Below are 20,949 nucleotides of genomic sequence, written 5' to 3' on the forward strand. Positions count from 1 at the left end.
GAAGGAGAGGGAAAGAAGACAGAGGTGGATACCAAAAAGACCCAAGCATGACACCCCCTTGGAAGCCTAAAATGTGTCCATGGTCATGTTGACGAGGAACCAAAGGTAAGGGACTGACTAGAACTTATACCATTGACAAATGTTAGTTCTCGTTGCTACGGTTTGCACTAATGAACATGTTTGGGATCTGAAGGTTCTAGTGTCGCTGACCCCTGACCCTCCACTCACCACACTCTTGATGATCTCATCCTTTCCATCGTGTTTCTGCACCTTCAGCAGGTGATAGCTGAAGTCCAGGATGTCAAAGCGTCTCTGTTGACCCAGTAGGGAGATGATCATACACCCAGCCCAGTGGAGACCGTCCCCGAAACACTGCCTGGAAAATACAACACAGGTTATATACCCAGCCCAGTGGAGACAGTCCCCGAAACACAGGTTATACACCCAGCCCAGTGGAGACCGTCCCCGAAACACAGGTTATATACCCAGCCCAGTGGAGACAGTCCCCGAAACACAGGTTATATACCCAGCCCAGTGGAGACCGTCCCCGAAACACAGGTTATACAGTGCCTTGCGAAAGTATTCGGCCCCCTTTAACTTTGCGACCTTTTGCCACATTTCAGGCTTCAAACATAAAGATATAAAACTGTATTTTTTTGTGAAGAATCAACAACAGTGGGACACAATCATGAAGTGGAACGACATTTATTGGATATTTCAAACTTTTTTAACAAATCAAAAACTGAAAAATTGGGCGTGCAAAATTATTCAGCCCCTTTACTTTCAGTGCAGCAAACTCTCTCCAGAAGTTCAGTGAGGATCTCTGAATGATCCAATGTTGACCTAAATGACTAATGATGATAAATACAATCCACCTGTGTGTAATCAAGTCTCTGTATAAATGCACCTGCACTGTGATAGTCTCAGAGGTCCGTTAAAAGCGCAGAGAGCATCATGAAGAACAAGGAACACACCAGGCAGGTCCGAGATACTGTTGTGAAGAAGTTTAAAGCCGGATTTGGATACAAAAATATTTCCCAAGCTTTAAACATCCCAAGGAGCACTGTGCAAGCGATAATATTGAAATGGAAGGAGTATCAGACCACTGCAAATCTACCAAGACCTGGCCGTCCCTCTAAACTTTCAGCTCATACAAGGAGAAGACTGATCAGAGATGCAGCCAAGAGGCCCATGATCACTCTGGATGAACTGCAGAGATCTACAGCTGAGGTGGGAGACTCTGTCCATAGGACAACAATCAGTCGTATATTGCACAAATCTGGCCTTTATGGAAGAGTGGCAAGAAGAAAGCCATTTCTTAAAGATATCCATAAAAAGTGTTGGTTAAAGTTTGCCACAAGCCACCTGGGAGACACACCAAACATGTGGAAGAAGGTGCTCTGGTCAGATGAAACCAAAATTGAACTTTTTGGCAACAATGCAAAACGTTATGTTTGGCGTAAAAGCAACACAACTGATCACCCTGAACACACCATACCCACTGTCAAACATGGTGGTGGCAGCATCATGGTTTGGGCCTGCTTTTCTTCAGCAGGGACAGGGAAGATGGTTAAAATTGATGGGAAGATGGATGGAGCCAAATACAGGACCGTTCTGGAAGAGAACCTGATGGAGTCTGCAAAAGACCTGAGACTGGGACGGAGATTTGTCTTCCAACAAGACAATGATCCAAAACATAAAGCAAAATCTACAATGGAATGGTTCAAAAATAAACATATTCAGGTGTTAGAATGGCAAAGTCAAAGTCCAGACCTGAATCCAATCGAGAATCTGTGGAAAGAACTGAAAACTGCTGTTCACAAATGCTCTCCATCCAACCTCACTGAGCTCGAGCTGTTTTGCAAGGAGGAATGGGAAAAAATGTCAGTCTCTCGATGTGCAAAACTGATAGAGACATACCCCAAGCGACTTACAGCTGTAATCGCAGCAAAAGGTGGCGCTACAGAGTATTAACTTAAGGGGGCTGAATAATTTTGCACGCCCAATTGTTCAGTTTTTGATTTGTTAAAAAAGTTTGAAATATCCAATAAATGTCGTTCCACTTCATGATTGTGTCCCACTTGTTGTTGATTCTTCACAAAAAAATACAGTTTTATATCTTTATGTTTGAAGCCTGAAATGTGGCAAAAGGTCGCAAAGTTCAAGGGGGCCGAATACTTTCGCAAGGCACTGTATACCCAGCCCAGTGGAGACCGTCCCCGAAACACAGGTTATATACTCAGCCCAGTGGAGACCGTCCCCGAAACACAGGTTATATACTCAGCCCAGTGGAGACCGTCCCCGAAACACAGGTTATATACCCAGCCCAGTGGAGACCGTCCCCGAAACACAGGTTATATACTCAGCCCAGTGGAGACCGTCCCCGAAACACAGGTTATATACCCAGCCCAGTGGAGACCGTCCCCGAAACACAGGTTATATACCCAGCCCAGTGGAGACCGTCCCCGAAACACAGGTTATATACTCAGCCCAGTGGAGACAGTCCCCGAAACACAGGTTATATACCCGTCCCCGACACACAGGTTATACACCCAGCCCAGTGGAGACCGTCCCCGAAACACAGGTTATATACTCAGCCCAGTGGAGACAGTCCCCGAAACACAGGTTATATACCCAGCACAGTGGAGACCGTCCCCGAAACACAGGTTATATACCCAGCCCAGTGGAGACCGTCCCCAAAACACAGGTTATATACCCAGCCCAGTGGAGACCGTCCCCGAAACACAGGTTATATACCCAGCCCAGTGGAGACCGTCCCCGACACACAGGTTATACACCCAGCCCAGTGGAGACCGTCCCCGAAACACAGGTTATACACCCAGCCCAGTGGAGACCGTCCCCAAAACACTGGTTATATACCCAGCCCAGTGGAGACCGTCCCCGAAACACTGCCTGGAAAATACAACACAGGTTATACACCCAGCCCAGTGGAGACAGTCCCCGAAACATAGGTTATACAACCAGCCCAGTGGAGACCGTCCCCAAAACACTGGTTATATACCCAGCCCAGTGGAGACAGTCCCCAAAACACTGCCTGGAAAATACAACACAGGTTATACACCCAGCCCAGTGGAGACCGTCCCCGAAACACAGGTTATACACCCATCCCAGTGGAGACCGTACAGAGCAGTGTGAACCCCTCAGAGATCCCCCCCCTCTATACAGAGCAGTGTAAACTCCTCAGAGACCCCCCCCCCTCTCTACAGAGCAGAGATCATCCCCCCTCTATACAGAGCAGTGTAAACCCCTCAGATCACCCCCCCCCCCCTCTATACAGAGCAGTGTAAACCCCTCAGATCACCCCCCCTCTATACAGAGCAGTGTAAACCCCTCAGATCACCCCCCCCCTCTATACAGAGCAGAGATCATCCCCCCTCTATACAGAGCAGTGTAAACCCCTCAGATCACCCCCCCCCCTCTATACAGAGCAGTGTAAACCCCTCAGATCACCCCCCCCCCCTCTATACAGAGCAAAGATCATCCCCCCTCTATACAGAGCAGTGTAAACCCCTCAGATCACCCCCCCCCCTATACAGAGCAGTGTAAACCCCTCAGATCACCCCCCTCTATACAGAGCAGTGTAAACCCCTCAGATCACCCCCCCCCCTCTATACAGAGCAGTGTAAACCCCTCAGATCACCCCCCCCCCCTCTATACAGAGCAAAGATCATCCCCCCTCTATACAGAGCAGTGTAAACCCCTCAGATCACCCCCCCCCCTATACAGAGCAGTGTAAACCCCTCAGATCACCCCCCTCTATACAGAGCAGTGTAAACCCCTCAGATCACCCCCCCCCCTCTATACAGAGCAGTGTAAACCCATCAGATCACCCCCCTCTATGCAGAGCAGTGTAAACCCCTCAGAGATCACCCCCCTCTATACAGAGCAGAGATCCCCCCTCTATACAGAGCAGTGTAAACCCCTCAGAGATCACCCCCCTCTATACAGAGCAGAGATCCCCCCTCTATACAGAGCAGTGTAAACCCCTCAGGGATCCTTCTAGACCGATGATGTGTCACTACTCACTCCACGGTGAACTCGTGTGCTCCTACAGGGATGCAGTAAACAAACTGCATGGCACTCCACAGCCGGTGAAACTCCACACACTCGTCCACGTGCATCACGCCATTGCTGGGCAACGGGCCGCGCCAGATGGGGTCGTCCAGGAAACCGCGGACGCGAGTCAGGATGACCTCGAACATGGACAGGCCACAGCACAGACGCTCTTTGGTCAGCAGGTCACCTTCACGAGCTATGGCTATTTGCTACAGGGGGGAGGGAGAGGGTAGAGATGAGATTCCGTGTACAGCCACAGAAGTATGGGGCAGTGTGGTGGTACCTGTGGGGTTCCCAGGTGCAGGGCTGGTGTTTACAAAGGCAGTGTGATGGTACCTGTGGGGTTCCCAGGGCTGGTGTTAACTAAGGCAGTGTGATGGTACCTGTGGGGTTCCCAGGGCTGGTGTTAACTAAGGCAGTGTGATGGTACCTGTGGGGTTCCCAGGGCTGGTGTTTACTAAGGCAGTGTGATGGTACCTGTGGGGTTCCCAGGGCTGGTGTTTACTAAGGCAGTGTGATGGTGGTACCTGTGGGGTTCCCAGGGCTGGTGTTAACTAAGGCAGTGTGATGGTACCTGTGGGGTTCCCAGGGCTGGTGTTAACTAAGGCAGTGTGATGGTACCTGTGGGGTTCCCAGGGCTGGTGTTAACTAAGGCAGTGTGATGGTACCTGTGGGGTTCCCAGGGCTGGTGTTTACTAAGGCAGTGTGATGGTACCTGTGGGGTTCCCAGGGCTGGTGTTTACTAAGGCAGTGTGATGGTACCTGTGGGGTTCCCAGGGCTGGTGTTTACTAAGGCAGTGTGGTGGTACCTGTGGGGTTCCCAGGGCTGGTGTTAACTAAGGCAGTGTGATGGTACCTGTGGGGTTCCCAGGGCTGGTGTTTACTAAGGCAGTGTGATGGTACCTGTGGGGTTCCCAGGGCTGGTGTTAACTAAGGCAGTGTGATGGTACCTGTGGGGTTCCCAGGGCTGGTGTTAACTAAGGCAGTGTGATGGTACCTGTGGGGTTCCCAGGGCTGGTGTTTACTAAGGCAGTGTGATGGTGGTACCTGTGGGGTTCCCAGGGCTGGTGTTAACTAAGGCAGTGTGTTGGTACCTGTGGGGTTCCCAGGGCTGGTGTTTACTAAGGCAGTGTGATGGTTCCCAGTACTGGTGTTAACTAAGGCAGTGTGATGGTACCTGTGGGGTTCCCAGGGCTGGTGTTTACTAAGGCAGTGTGATGGTACCTGTGGGGTTCCCAGGGCTGGTGTTTACTAAGGCAGTGTGATGGTACCTGTGGGGTTCCCAGGGCTGGTGTTAACTAAGGCAGTGTGGTGGTACCTGTGGGGTTCCCAGGGCTGGTGTTTACTAAGGCAGGTACCTGTGGGGTTCCCAGGGCTGGTGTTAACTAAGGCAGTGTGGTGGTACCTGTGGGGTTCCCAGGGCTGGTGTTTACTAAGGCAGTGTGATGGTACCTGTGGGGTTCCCAGGGCTGGTGTTAACTAAGGCAGTGTGATGGTACCTGTGGGGTTCCCAGGGCTGGTGTTAACTAAGGCAGTGTGATGGTACCTGTGGGGTTCCCAGGGCTGGTGTTTACTAAGGCAGTGTGATGGTACCTGTGGGGTTCCCAGGGCTGGTGTTAACTAAGGCAGTGTGGTGGTACCTGTGGGGTTCCCAGGGCTGGTGTTTACTAAGGCAGTGTGGTGGTACCTGTGGGGTTCCCAGGGCTGGTGTTTACTAAGGCAGTGTGATGGTACCTGTGGGGTTCCCGGGGCTGGTGTTTACTAAGGCAGTGTGATGGTACCTGTGGGGTTCCCAGGGCTGGTGTTAACTAAGGCAGTGTGATGGTACCTGTGGGGTTCACTAAGGCAGTGTGATGGTACCTGTGGGGTTCCCAGGCGTTCTATCAGAGGAACCAGGTGCAGGGCTGTGTACTTAGCCTCCAGGCGTTTCATCTTGGCATCAAGACGCTCACCCTCTGAGAAGAGACAAGAGATCCATTCAGACAGACTGACACATGCACTAGTCTGACACTAACACACAGCACAGAATAAATAAAGACATTATTACCTTTGACATGGACCCTGGGCAGAATGTTCTGGAACGGTGCGGCATGAAGCAGGTCACAAACTTCCTCCTGCGACTGAGAGGAAACATATTATCACAGCTAGTGCCTTCAGAACGTATTCACACAAAAGGACATTCTCCACATTTTGTTGTGTTACAGCCTGAATTTAAAATGGATTACATGAGATTGTGTCAATGGCCTACACACAATGCCCCATAATGTCAAAGTGAAATTGTTTAGACATTTTTATAAATGAAAGCTGCAATGTCCTTGAGTCAATAAGAATTCAACCCCTTTATGTCATGCCCAAATAAGTAAAATAACAAGTTGCACGGATGCACTCTGTATGAAATAGTCTTTAGAAAGACAGTATGAGGGTTAGCTCTCAGGCTAGTATGAAAGGCGGCCGGTATGAGGGTTAGCTCTCAGGCTAGTATGAAAGGTGGCCGGTATGAGGGTTAGCTCTCAGGCTAGTATGACAGGCGGCCAGTATGAGGGTTAGCTCTCAGGCTAGTATGAAAGGTGGCCGGTATGAGGGTTAGCTCTCAGGCTAGTATGAAAGGCGGCCGGTATGAGGGTTAGCTCTCAGGCTAGTATGAAAGGCGGCCGGTATGAGGGTTAGCTCTCAGGCTAGTATGAAAGGTGGCCGGTATGAGGGTTAGCTCTCAGGCTAGTAAGAAAGGCAGCCAGTATGAGGGTTAGCTCTCAGGCTAGTATGAAAGGTGGCCAGTATGAGGGTTAGCTCTCAGGCTAGTATGAAAGGTGGACGGTATGAGGGTTAGCTCTCAGGCTAGTATGAAAGGTGGCCGGTATGAGGGTTAGCTCTCAGGCTAGTAAGAAAGGCAGCCAGTATGAGGGTTAGCTCTCAGGCTAGTATGAAAGGTGGCCAGTATGAGGGTTAGCTCTCAGGCTAGTATGAAAGGTGGACGGTGAGGGTTAGCTCTCAGGCTAGTATGAAAGGTGGCCGGTATGAGGTTTAGCTCTCAGGCTAGTATGAAAGGTGGACGGTATGAGGGTTAGCTCCCAGGCTAGTATGAGGGTTAGCTCTCAGGCTAGTATGAAAGGCGGCCGGTATGAGGGTTAGCTCTCAGGCTAGTATGAAAGGCGGCCGGTATGAGGGTTAGCTCTCAGGCTAGTATGAAAGGCGGCCGGTATGAGGGTTAGCTCTCAGGCTAGTATGAAAGGCGGCCGGTATGAGGGTTAGCTCTCAGGCTAGTATGAAAGGTGGCCGGTATGAGGGTTAGCTCTCAGGCTAGTAAGAAAGGCAGCCAGTATGAGGGTTAGCTCTCAGGCTAGTATGAAAGGTGGCCAGTATGAGGGTTAGCTCTCAGGCTAGTATGAAAGGTGGACGGTATGAGGGTTAGCTCTCAGGCTAGTATGAAAGGCAGCCAGTATGAGGGTTAGCTCTCAGGCTAGTATGAAAGGTGGCCGGTATGAGGTTTAGCTCTCAGGCTAGTATGAAAGGTGGCCGGTATGAGGGTTAGCTCTCAGGCTAGTATGACAGGCGGCCAGTATGAGGGTTAGCTCTCAGGCTAGTATGAAAGGCGGCCAGTATGAGGGTTAGCTCTCAGGCTAGTATGAAAGGTGGATGGTATCAAATCACTGACAAGGTGGCGCTGTGGTTGAAGTTCTTACCAGGCTCTGTTCACTGAGCAGACAGAAGAGGAGAGCATTGCCGACTTCTCTGAGGTTCTGGAAACAGACGGTCTTCAACTCGGCGTACTCCACTATGTCCTTCAGCTGGTGGTGGAAAAACTCCAGGATACCTGGCAGGGAGGAGAGGCGGCTATTGTTAGATGTTACTGCACGGTCGGAACTAGAAGCACAAGCATTTCGCTACACTCGCATTAACATCTGCTAACCATGTGTATGTGACAAATAAAATTTGATTTGTTTTACATCAGCTAAACAGCTAGCTACTGTCGTCTACTTTGCCTTGCTAAAACCTTTAATTACACAGCTAGCTACTGTCGTTTACTTTGCCTTGCTAAAACCTTTATTTAAACAGCTAGCTACTGCCGTCTACTTTGCCTTGCTAAAACCTTTAATTAAACAGCTAGCTACTGTCGTCTACTTTGCCTTGCTAAAACCTTTAATTAAACAGCTAGCTACTGCCGTCTACTTTGCCTTGCTAAAACCTTTAATTACATAACGATATGTCAAGACATTGAAGAAAGCTCCCTCATGACTCACCCGGCGAGCCGTACTCGTGGCGAGGGAGACGGCAGATCTTAGGCATCACCTCCATCAGGGTCTTCACATACTGCATGATGGTGCCCTGGAGCTGAGGGGGGGGGGGGGGGGGGGGGGGGGGGGGGGCAGGGTTAATAACATACTGCATGATGGTGCCCCGGAGCTGGGGGGGGGGGGGGGTTAATAACATACTGCATGATGGTGCCCTGGAGCTGAGGGGAGGAGGGGGGGGGGGGGGGTTAATAACATACTGCATGATGGTGCCCTGGAGCTGAGGGGGGGGTACATAACATACTCCATTCTACCACCCCTCCACCATCCCACCCCTCCTCCATCCCACCCCTCCTCCATTCTACCACCCCTCCTCCATTCTACCACCCCTCCTCCATTCTACCACCCCTCCACCATTCTACCACCCCTCCACCATTCTACCACCCCTCCACCATCCCACCCCTCCATTCTACCCCTCCTCCATCCCACCCCTCCTCCATCCCACCCCTCCTCCATCCCACCCCTCCACCATTCCACCCCTCCTCCATTCTACCACCCCTCCTCCATTCTACCACCCCACCCCTCCTCCATCCCACCATTCCACCATCCCTCTCCTTTCTCACCAGGCTCTTGACCACTTTCAGCAACTCCTCCATGACCACAGCGATGCCCTGGTACCCCAGCAGACGACACATGGCCTTGATGTGAGGAGGACCAACAAAGTGTCTGTAGAAACCAAAGATACTGCTGTACGCCAGGTTCAGAGCCTGTAGAGAGGTAGAGGGAGACAGGAAGTTAAGGGCCTGTAGAGAGGGGAGAGGTAGAGGGAGACAGGAAATTAAGGGCCTGTGGAGAGGGGAGAGGTAGAGGGAGACAGGAAATTAAGGGCCTGTGGAGAGGGGAGAGGTAGAGGGAGACAGGAAGTTAAGGGCCTGTAGAGAGGGGAGAGGTAGAGGGAGACAGGAAGTTAAGGGCCTGTAGAGAGGGGAGAGGTAGAGGGAGACAGGAAGTTAAGGGCCTGTGGAGAGGTAGAGGGAGACAGGAAGTTAAGGGCCTGTAGAGAGGGGAGAGGTAGAGGGAGACAGGAAGTTAAGGGCCTGTAGAAATGCATAACAAACAGAGGAGTGTGAACATGAGGATAATGTCGTTAGATCAGGAGATTCAAAGAACAACCTCTATTTTGATTTCACGTGGTACATGAAAGGAATAGAAATATCTGCAGACTGTTGTTCCTGCTTGCTGTAGTTTAATATGCTCCCCACGATGCAGTAAACTGCTGTAGTTTAATATGCTCCCCACGATGCAGTAAACTGCTGTAGTTTAATATGCTCCCCACGATGCAGTAAACTGCTGTAGTTTAATATGCTCCCCACGATGCAGTAAACTGCTGTAGTTTAATATGCTCCCCGCGATGCAGTAAACTGCTGTAGTTTAATATGCTCCCCGCGATGCAGTAAACTGCTGTAGTTTAATATGCTCCCCACGATGCAGTAAACTGCTGTAGTTTAATATGCTCCCCACGATGCAGTAAACTGCTGTAGTTTAATATGCTCCCCGCGATGCAGTAAACTGCTGTAGTTTAATATGCTCCCCACGATGCAGTAAACTGCTGTAGTTTAATATGCTCCCCGCGATGCAGTAAACTGCTGTAGTTTAATATGCTCCCCGCGATGCAGTAAACTGCTGTAGTTTAATATGCTCCCCGCGATGCAGTAAACTGCTGTAGTTTAATATGCTCCCCACGATGCAGTAAACTGCTGTATTTTAATATGCTCCCCACGATGCAGTAAACTGCTGTAGTTTAATATGCTCCCCGCGATGCAGTAAACTGCTGTAGTTTAATATGCTCCCCGCGATGCAGTAAACTGCTGTAGTTAAATATGCTCCCCACGATGCAGTAAACTGCTGTAGTTTAATATGCTCCCCACGATGCAGTAAACTGCTGTAGTTTAATATGCTCCCCACGATGCAGTAAACTGCTGTAGTTTAATATGCTCCCCGCGATGCAGTAAACTGCTGTAGTTTAATATGCTCCCCACGATGCAGTAAACTGCTGTAGTTTAATATGCTCCCCACGATGCAGTAAACTGCTGTAGTTTAATATGCTCCCCGCGATGCAGTAAACTGCTGTAGTTTAATATGCTCCCCGCGATGCAGTAAACTGCTGTAGTTTAATATGCTCCCCGCGATGCAGTAAACTGCTGTAGTTTAATATGCTCCCCGCGATGCAGTAAACTGCTGTAGTTTAATATGCTCCCCGCGATGCAGTAAACTGCTGTAGTTTAATATGCTCCCCGCGATGCAGTAAACTGCTGTAGTTTAATATGCTCCCCACGATGCAGTAAACTGCTGTAGTTTAATATGCTCCCCGCGATGCAGTAAACTGCTGTAGTTTAATATGCTCCCCGCGATGCAGTAAACTAAGGACATTTATTTTTCTTTCATTTCACTGTTTTTGTTTTGTGCACCTGGTAAACTCGACACTCCTTCTGATCACCTGGTAAACCAGACACTACTGCTGATCACCTGGTAAACCAGACACTACTGCTGATCACCTGGTAAACCCTACACTACAGTCATGGCCAAAAGTTTTGAGAAGGACACAAATATACATTTTCACAAAGTCTGCTGCCTCAGTTTGTATGATGGCAATTTGCATATACTGAAAGAATGTTATGAAGAGTGATCAGATGAATTGAAATTAATTCCAAAGTCCCTATTTGCCATGCAAATGAACTGAAACCCAAATAAACATTTCCACTGCATTTCAGCCCTGCCACAAAAGGACCAGCTGACATCATGTCAGTGATTCTCTCGTTAACACAGGTGTGAGTGTTGACGAGGACAAGGCTGGAGATCACTCTGTCATGCTGATTGAGTTCGAACAACAGGCTGGAAGCTTCAAAAGGAGGGTGGTGCTTGGAATCATTGTTCTTCCTCTGTCAACCATGGTTACCTGCAAGGAAACACGTGCCGTCATCATTGCTTTCCACAAAAAGGGCTTCACAGGCAAGGATATTGCTGCCAGTAAGATTGCACCGAAATCAACCATTTATCGAATCATCAAGAACTTCAAAGAGAGTGGTTCAATTGTTGTGAAGAAGGCTTCAGGGCGCCCAAGAAAGTCCAGCAAGCGCTATGACCTAAAGTTGATTCAGCTGTGGGATCGGGGCACCACCAGTACAGAGCTTGCTCAGGAATGGCAGCAGGCAGGTGTGAGGGCATCTGCACGCACAGTGAGACAAAGACTTTTGGAGGATGGCCTGGTGTCAAGAAGGGCAGCAAAGAAGCCACTTCTCTCCAGGAAAAACATCAGCGACAGACTGATATTCTGCAAAAGGTACAGGGATTGGACTGCTGAGGACTGGGGTAAAGTCATTTTCTCTGATGAATCCCCTTTCCGATTGTTTGGGGCATCCGGAAAAAAGCTTGTCCGGGGAAGACAAGGTGAGCGCTACCATCAGTCCTGTGTCATGCCAACAGTAAAGAATCCTGAGACCATTCATGTGTGGCGTTGCTTCTCAGCCAAGGGAGTGGGCTCACTGTTGCCTAAGAACACAGCCATGAATAAAGAATGGTACCAACACATCCTCCGAGAGCAACTTCTCCCAACCATCCAGGAACAGTTTGGTGATGAACAATGCCTTTTCCAGCATGATGGAGCACCTTGCTATAAGGCAAAAGTGATAACTAAGTGGCTCGGGGAACAAAACATTGATGTTTTGGGTCCATGGCCAGGAAACTCCCCAGACCTTAATCCCATTGAGAACTTGTGGTCAATCCTCAAGAGGCAGGTGGACAAACAAAACCCACAAACTCTGACAAACTCCAAGCATTGATTATGTAAGAATGGGCTGCCATCAGTCAGGATGTGGCCCAGAAGTTAATTGACAGCATGCCAGGGCGGATTGCAGAGGTCTTGAAAAAGAAGGGTCAACACTGCAAATATTGACTCTTTGCATCAACTTCATGTTATTGTCAATAAAAGCCTTTGACACTTATGAAATGCTTGTAATTATACTTCAGTATCCATAGTAACATCTGACAAAAATATCTAAAGGCACTGAAGCAGCAAACTTAGTGGAAATTAATATGTGTCATTCTCAAAACTTTTGGCCACGACTGTACTGCTCATCACCTGGTTTACATCTTCATTCACGTCACAACTACTATGACAGATACACAGCCAGACTAGGGGGTACTACAGCCAGACTAGGGGGTACTACAGCCAGACTAGGGGGTACTACAGCCAGACTAGGGGGTACTACAGCCAGACTAGGGGGTACTACAGCCAGACTAGGGGGTACTACAGCCAGACTAGGGGGTACTACAGCCAGACTAGGGGGTACTACAGCCAGACTAGGGGGTACTACAGCCAGACTAGGGGGTACTACAGCCAGACTAGGGGGTACTACAGCCAGACTAGGGGGTATTACAGCCAGACTAGGGGGTACTACAGCCAGACTAGGGGGTACTACAGCCAGACTAGGGGGTACTACAGCTCTAATGATATAGCTGAAGTCAGAAGTTTACATACACTTAGGTTGGAGTCATTAAAGCTCGTTTTTCAACCACTCCATACATTTCTTGTGAACAAACTATAGTTTTGGCAAGTCGGTTAGGACATCTACTTTGTGCATGACACAAGTATTTTTCCAACAATTGTTTACAGACAGATTATTGCACTTATAATTCACTGTATCACAATTCCAGTGGGTCAGAAGTTTACATACACTAAGTTGACTGTGCCTTTAAACAGCTTAGAAAATTCCAGAAAATGATGTCATGGCTTTAGAAGCTTCTGATAGGCTAATTGACATCATTTGAGTCAATTGGAGGTGTATCTGTGGATGTATTTCAAGGCCTACCTTCAAACTCAGTGCCTCTTTGCTTGACATCATGGGAAAATCAAAAGAAATCAGCCAAGACCTCAGAAAACAAATTGTAGACCTCCACAAGTCTGGTTCATCCTTGGAAGAAATTTCCAAACGCCTGAAGGTACCACGTTCATCTGTACAAACTATAGTACGCAAGTATAAACACCATGGGACCACGCAGCCGTCATACCGCTCAGGAAGGAGACGTGTTCTGTCTCCTAGAGATGAATGTACTTTGGTGTGAAAAGTGCAAATCAATCCCAGAACAACAGCAAAGGACCTTGTGAAGATTCTGGAGGAAGCAGGTACAAAAGTATCTATATCCACAGTAAAACGAGTCCTATATCGATATAACCTGAAAGGCCTCTCAGCAAGGAAGAAGTGGTCTAGGGCACTGCATTGCAGCGCTAGCTGTGCCACCAGAGACTCTGGGTTCGCACCCAGGCTCTGGTATTGTTTGATGTTCTACGTCTGTTTGATACCAGATAAACCAATAGCAGACGTTTGATACCAGATAAACCAATAGCAGACATTTGATACCAGATAAACCAATAGCAGACGTTTGATACCAAATAAACCAATAGCAGACGTTTGATGTTCTACGTCTGTTTGGCTGAAACACATAAGTGTGTGAACGGCTAGAGAGTTTGACTTCAGGTAGTTTTACAGGGAGTTAGGGGTCAGGTATTAGGGTTGTACTGACCTTTGACTCGTACAGGTACTGGGGCTGGGTAGGGTTGTACTGACCTTTGACCCGTACAGGTACTGGGTAGGGTTATACTGACCTTTGACCTGTACAGGTACCGGGGTAGGGTTATACTGACCTTTGACCTGTACAGGTACTGGGGCTGGGTAGGGTTATACTGTTCTTTGACCCGTACAGGTACTGGGGCTGTGTAGGGTTGTACTGACCTTTGACCCATACAGGTACTGGGGCTGGGCGTTGGGTGGCTTGTCCCTCTGGAACTCCTGTGAGAACGGCAGGACCGTGCGGACGAACCTAGAGAGAGGGATTGGTTGTTTAAAAAAAAAAAAGAGCTGTGATGGAAACAGGAAGTTTTGATGTCATTTTATAAATGCTGACAGAAAGTTTGTTAGACATGGTGTGATCTTTTTGTGTTAAACTGTTCATGAGGGAAATGGCAGGGGAAATGTGGAGTCACGCGATGATATGGCGTGTGTGTGTGGTCCTCTCACTACAACTCAGGGAACTATGCCGTTTATTAGGCTACAAATGAAACTAGTGAAGAACTTCACAAGGTGGTGAACGTGCACGTTGATCTTGATGCTCCTTTCCAATAAATATTGAGGTTCTGATGACATGAGGATCCATAATAATGTCATCATGTAGACTACTAGCCTGTCCACACTGTCTGGGAGCTGTTGGCTAGAACGAACGTACCAAGACCAGAGTCGGCACATTTTCTATTTACCGCAGCGGAGGAGTTGAAACTGGATGGAAACACATTGAACTTGATATTTTTATTTGGTACATGAAAACTGAAGCGCACTGTCATCACGCACTGACTTGTATCTGCAGTGCTAGAGGCGGCACTACAGACCCGAGTTTGATCCCGGACTGTGTGGAAGCTGACCGTGACCGGGAGACCCATGAGGCGGCGCACAATTGGCCCTCATCAGCAGTAGTATTACAGTGTGACTGACTGCCTCATATGTAATGAAGCTTGTGCCAGTGTTCATAACCAGCCCTCTGAGGGAAACAAGGACAGGTGGAAAGCTCATAATGTCAATGTTTAGAAAATGAGAAAAGATGTGTTAAACAGAGCTCTGAATGGCCTTAATTCCTGTTACACTGGTCTGTCTGTGTGTGTGTGTGTGTGTGTAGTTGTAGCAGTGTGTAGTTGTAGTAGTAGTGTGTATTTGTAGCAGTAGTTGTAGGTGTGTAGTTGTAGTAATAGTAGTGTGTAATTCTAGTAGTAGTGTGTAGTTGTAGTAATAATAGTGTGTAGTTGTAGTAGTGTGTAATTGTAGGAGCAGCGTGTAGTAGTGTTTAGTTGTTACCTGTTAGTAGATCCCTTGTAGCAGTAGTTGTGTGTAGTTGTAGCAGTAGTTGTGTGTGGTTGTGTAGTATTACTTGTGTGTAGTTGTAGCAGTAGTTGGGTGTAGTTGTGTTACCTGTTAGTAGATCCGTTGTAGCAGTAGTTGGGGAGGAAATCGTAGTTGAGTTCCCAGAAGACATGGAGTGTGATGCGTCCGTAGGGGGCGGAGACATTGTGATTGGCCTCCCGGAACATGGCGTCCATACTGTCCAGCGTCAGGAACTTAGACAGCAGCTTGTGGGTCATACGGTTGATGTTCATCAGACCTTCTAGTTCCTGTTACAAGGAGGAGGAGAAGACAGCTTGTGGGTCATACGGTTGATGTTCATCAGACCTTCTAGTTCCTGTTACAAGGAGGAGGAGAAGACAGTTTGTGGGTCATACGGTTGATGTTCATCAGGCCTTCTAGTTCCTGTTACAAGGAGGAGGAGAAGACAGCTTGTGGGTCATACGGTTGATGTTCATCAGACCTTCTAGTTCCTGTTACAAGGATGGGGAGAAGACAGCTTGTGGGTCATACGGTTGATGTTCATCAGATCTTCTAGTTCCTGTTACAAGGAGGAGGAGAAGACAGCTTGTGGGTCATACGGTTGATGTTCATCATACCTTCTAGTTCCTGTTACAAGGTGGGGGAGAAGACAGTTTGTGGGTCATACGGTTGATGTTCATCAGACCTTCTAGTTCCTGTTACAAGGAGGAGGAGAAGACAGCTTGTGGGTCATACGGTTGATGTTCATCAGACCTTCTAGTTCCTGTTACAAGGAGGAGGAGAAGACAGCTTGTGGGTCATACGGTTGATGTTCATCAGACCTTCTAGTTCCTGTTACAAGGATGGGGAGAAGACAGCTTGTGGGTCATACGGTTGATGTTCATCAGACCTTCTAGTTCCTGTTACAAGGAGGAGGAGAAGACAGTTTGTGGGTCATACGGTTGATGTTCATCAGACCTTCTAGTTCCTGTTACAAGGAGGAGGAGAAGACAGCTTGTGGGTCATACGGTTGATGTTCATCAGACCTTCTAGTTCCTGTTACAAGGATGGGGAGAAGACAGCTTGTGGGTCATACGGTTGATGTTCATCAGACCTTCTAGTTCCTGTTACAAGGATGGGGAGAAGACAGCTTGTGGGTCATACGGTTGATGTTCATCAGACCTTCTAGTTCCTGTTACAAGGAGGAGGAGAAGACAGCTTGTGGGTCATACGGTTGATGTTCATCAGACCTAGTTCCTGTTACAAGGAGGAGGAGAAGACAGTTTGTGGGTCATACGGTTGATGTTCATCAGACCTTCTAGTTCCTGTTACAAGGAGGAGGAGAAGACAGCTTGTGGGTCATACGGTTGATGTTCATCAGACCTTATAGTTCCTGTTACAAGGATGGGGAGAAGACAGCTTGTGGGTCATACGGTTGATGTTCATCAGACCTTCTAGTTCCTGTTACAAGGAGGGGGAGAAGACAGTTTGTGGGTCATACGGATGATGTCCAATCAGACCTTCTAGTTCCTGTTACAAGGAGGAGGAGAAGACAGTTTGTGGGTCATACGGATGATGTCCAATCAGACCTTCTAGTTCCTGTTACAAGGAGGAGGAGAAGACAGTTTGTGGGTCATACGGTTGATGTTCATCCTGACCCCTCCTGTCTTAGCCTCCAGTATTTATACTGCAGTAGTTTGTGTCGGGGGGCTAGGGTCCGTTTGTTATATCTGGAGTACTTCTCCTGTCCTATCCGGTGTCCTGTGTGAATTTAAGTGTGCTCTCTCTAATTCTCTCTTTCTCTCTTTCTTTCTCTCTCTCGGAGGACCTGAGCCCTGGGACCATGCCTCAGAACTACCTGACATGATGACTCCTTGCTGTCCCCAGTCCACCTGGCCGTGCTGCTGCTCCAGTTTCAACTGTTCTGCCTTATTATTATTGGACCATGCTGGTCATTTATGAACATTTGAACATCTTGACCATGTTTTGTTATAATCTCCACCCGGCACAGCCAGAAGAGGACTGGCCACCCCACATAGCCTGGTTCCTCTCTAGGTTTCTTCCTAGGTTTTGGCCTTTCTAGGGAGTTTTTCCTAGACACCATGCTTCTACACCTGCATTGCTTGCTGTTTGGGGTTTTAGGCTGGGTTTCTGTAAAGCACTTTGAGACATCAGCTGATGTATGAAGGGCTTTATAAATAAATGTGATTTGATCAGACCTTCTAGTTCCCAGAGAAAACAGTGAAAACACTGACACACTTAAAGCAGGTCGTACCACGATGGATGTGAGGTCCTCGCTCTCAAAGCGGTTGATGGCCAGCTCCAGAGACTTGTAGAGAGCAGCAGACACTCTCTGGGTGATCAGACGGTTCAGGTCTATGGAACGACCCAGCAGCTAGAGAGAGGAGAGGAACCATCATGAGACACAACCCAGACAGACAAGGACTACATGAAGTAAAGAGAGAGGCAACACTGGGATGGGGAGTAGTGGGGGGAGTAGTGGGGGAGTAGGAGTGGAGTAGTGGGGGAGTAGTGGGGGGAGTAGTGGAGTAGTGGGGGGAGTAGTGGGGGAGTAGTGGGGTAGTGGGTTGAGTAGGAGTGGGGTAGTGGGGGAGTAGTGGGTTGAGTAGTGGGGGAGTAGTGGGGGAGTAGTGGGGGAGTAGTGGGGTAGTGGGTTGAGTAGTGGGGGAGTAGTGGGGGAGTAGTGGGGTAGTGGGTTGAGTAGGAGTGGAGTAGGGGGGTAGTAGTGGAGTAGTGGGGGAGTAGTGGGGTAGTAGTGGGGTAGTAGTGGGGTAGTGGGTTGAGTAGGAGTGGAGTAGTGGGGGAGTAGTGGGGTAGTGGGTTGAGTAGTGGGGGAGTAGTGGGGTAGTGGGTTGAGTAGGAGTGGAGTAGTGGGGGAGTAGTGGGTTGAGTAGTGGGGTAGTAGTGGAGTAGTGGGGGGAGTAGTGGAGTAGTGGGGGGAGTAGTGGAGTAGTAGGAGTGGAGTAGTGGGGGAGTAGTGGAGTAGTGGGGGAGTAGTGGGGGAGTAGTGGAGTGGGTAGTGGGGGAGTAGTGGAGTAGTGGGTTGAGTAGTGGGGTAGTAGTGGGGTAGTGAGTTGAGTAGGAGGGAGTAGTGGGGGAGTAGCGGGGGAGTAGTGGGTTGAGTAGTGGGGTAGTAGTGGGGTAGTAGTGGGGGAGTAGTGGGGGAGTAGTGGAGTGGGTAGTGGAGTGGGTAGTGGGGGAGTAGTGGGGGGAGTAGTGGGGGAGTGGGGGAGTAGTGGAGTAGTGGGGTGAAGTACAGAGAGGCAACACTGGGATGGGGAGTAGTGGGGGGAGTAGTGGGGCAGTGGGTTGAGTAGGAGTGGAGTAGTGGGGGGAGTGGGGGAGTAGTGGACATCAGCTGTTCGTTTTATTGAGTTGTCATTGGCTGACACAGTTCTCATCACCTCACACATTAACAGAGGAGCGGTCTAGGCGGTAAATCTAAGACCCGTGGCAATTATATCAGACCCAACCCAGATACATTATGAAAATAAATCTGAATTTAGGACCTGGACCCGCTTGGATCTCGGAATTTCGGGTCTGTTGCACCCGTGAATACCTCTAGTTGGAGGGTTAGTGGTCAGAGGTCATCTGGACGTGGTGTTGTTTTAGCAGTCTCGAAGGCAGTTGGAGGGTTAGGGGTCAGAGGTTAGGGGTCATCTGGACGTGGTGTTGTTTTAGCAGTCTCGAAGGCAGTTCGAGGGTTAGGGGTCAGATGGTTACCTGGACTTGCCGATTATTTAGCCTGGGTCTAGTAGTGGTTGGAGGGTTAGAGGTCAGAGGGTTACCTGTACGTGCCGTTGTTTCAACAGGGTCTAGCAGCGGTTGGAGGGTTAGGGGGTCAGAGGTCAGGGGGTTACGTGAACGTGGCGTTGTTTCAACAGGGTCTCGTAGAGGTTGGAGGGGTAGGGTTAGGGGTCAGAGGTCAGGGGGTTACGTGAACGTGGCGTTGTTTCAACAGGGTCTCGTAGCGGTTGGAGGGTTAGGGGTCAGAGGTCAGGGGGTTACCTGAACGTGGCGTTGTTTCAACAGGGTCTCGTAGAGGTTGGACGGTTAGGGGGTCAGAGGTCAGGGGGTTACCTGAACGTGGCGTTGTTTCAGCAGGGTCTCGTAGCGGTTAGGGGTCAGAGGTCAGGGGGTTACCTGAACGTGGCGTTGTTTCAACAGGGTCTCGTAGCGGTTGGACGCGGGCCAGGGGATGTTAGCTCCCTGGTTCTTACAGTCCGCTCTCAGACGCTTGTCCAGTAGCAGACTGAGGAGAAGAGAAACACCATATAAACAATAAGACAACCAGAGAGAGACCCTACTTTAGATGAGTTAAACACGCTGGGCAGAAGGGTATAGAAGTCAAACGAAATGTACTTCATGCTATTATTTCTGCCACCCGGAGCACCCCCATTACACACCCGTTATTAAGCAAGGAATACCAAAACACCAGGGTAACACCAGGCAGGGTAACACCAGGCAGGGTAACACCAGGCAGGGTAACACCAGGAAGGGTAACACCAGGAAGGGTAACAACAGGCAGGACAGGCAGGGTAACAACAGGCAGGGTAACAACAGGCAGGGTAACACCAGGAAGGGTAACACCAGGATAACACCAGGCAGGGTAACACCAGGCAGGGTAACACCAGGCAGGGTAACACCAGGCAGGGTAACACCAGGCAGGGTAACACCAGGCAGGGTAACAACAGGCAGGACAGGCAGGGTAACAACAGGCAGGGTAACACCAGGAAGGGTAACACCAGGATAACACCAGGGTAACACCAGGCAGGGTAACACCAGGCAGGATAACACCAGGCAGGATAACACCAGGCAGGATAACACCAGGCAGGATAACACCAGGCAGGGTAACACCAGGCAGGGTAACACCAGGCAGGATAACACCAGGCAGGATAACACCAGGCAGGATAACACCAGGCAGGGTAACACCAGGCAGGGTAACACCAGGGTAAAACCAGGCAGGGTAACACCAGGATAACACCAGGGTAACACCAGGCAGGGTAACACCAGGCAGGGTAACACCAGGCAGGGTAACACCAGGCAGGGTAACACCAGGCAGGGTAACACCAGGCAGGGTAACACCAGGCAGGGTAACACCAGGCAGGGTAACACCAGGGTAATACCAGGCAGGGTAACACCAGGGTAACACCAGGCAGGATAACACCAGGGTAACACCAGGCAGGATAACACCAGGGTAACACCAGGCAGGATAAAACCAGGGTAACACCAGGCAGGATAACACCAGGGTAACACCAGGCAGGATAACAACAGGGTAACACCAGGCAGGATAACACCAGGGTAACACCAGGCAGGATAACACCAGGGTAACACCAGGCAGGATAACACCAGGGTAACACCAGGCAGGGTAACACCAGGGTAACACCAGGCAGGGTAACACCAGGGTAACACCAGGCAGGGTAACACCAGGATAACACCAGGCAGGGTAACACCAGGATAACACCAGGCAGGGTAACACCAGGATAACACCAGTCAGGGTAACACCAGGATAACACCAGGCAGGGTAACACCAGGGTAACACCAGGCAGGGTAACACCAGGCAGGATAACACCATGGTAACACCAGGATAACACCAGGGTAACACCAGGATAACACCAGGGTAACACCAGGGTAACACCAGGATACACCAGGATAACACCAGGATAACACCAGGATACACCAGGGTAACACCAGGCAGGGTAACACCAGGCAGGGTA

The 20,949-nt window shown here is 49.5% G+C and overlaps 1 protein-coding gene across 4 annotated transcripts in view; it reads right to left on the bottom strand.

Annotated features, from left to right (window-relative positions):
* Window positions 1–20,949, bottom strand: part of LOC139409594 (cytoplasmic FMR1-interacting protein 1 homolog) — a 78,775-nt gene that overhangs the window by 1,119 nt on the left and 56,707 nt on the right. For all 4 annotated transcript variants that reach the window (XM_071154992.1, XM_071154993.1, XM_071154994.1 and 1 more), the window contains 11 exons: window positions 19,376–19,484; window positions 17,487–17,606; window positions 15,320–15,519; window positions 14,096–14,183; window positions 8,930–9,073; window positions 8,316–8,406; window positions 7,758–7,888; window positions 6,125–6,197; window positions 5,938–6,032; window positions 4,048–4,286; window positions 229–376 (listed from right to left, as the gene is read on the bottom strand). In XM_071154992.1, coding sequence (XP_071011093.1) covers window positions 229–376; window positions 4,048–4,286; window positions 5,938–6,032; window positions 6,125–6,197; window positions 7,758–7,888; window positions 8,316–8,406; window positions 8,930–9,073; window positions 14,096–14,183; window positions 15,320–15,519; window positions 17,487–17,606; window positions 19,376–19,484 — 1,438 coding nt within the window. The remainder of the gene's footprint in view (window positions 1–228; window positions 377–4,047; window positions 4,287–5,937; window positions 6,033–6,124; window positions 6,198–7,757; window positions 7,889–8,315; window positions 8,407–8,929; window positions 9,074–14,095; window positions 14,184–15,319; window positions 15,520–17,486; window positions 17,607–19,375; window positions 19,485–20,949) is intronic.

The sequence above is a fragment of the Oncorhynchus clarkii genome, chromosome 5 (genome assembly GCF_045791955.1).
Source record: "Oncorhynchus clarkii lewisi isolate Uvic-CL-2024 chromosome 5, UVic_Ocla_1.0, whole genome shotgun sequence".
In the NCBI taxonomy this organism is placed as follows: Eukaryota; Metazoa; Chordata; class Actinopteri; order Salmoniformes; family Salmonidae; genus Oncorhynchus; species Oncorhynchus clarkii.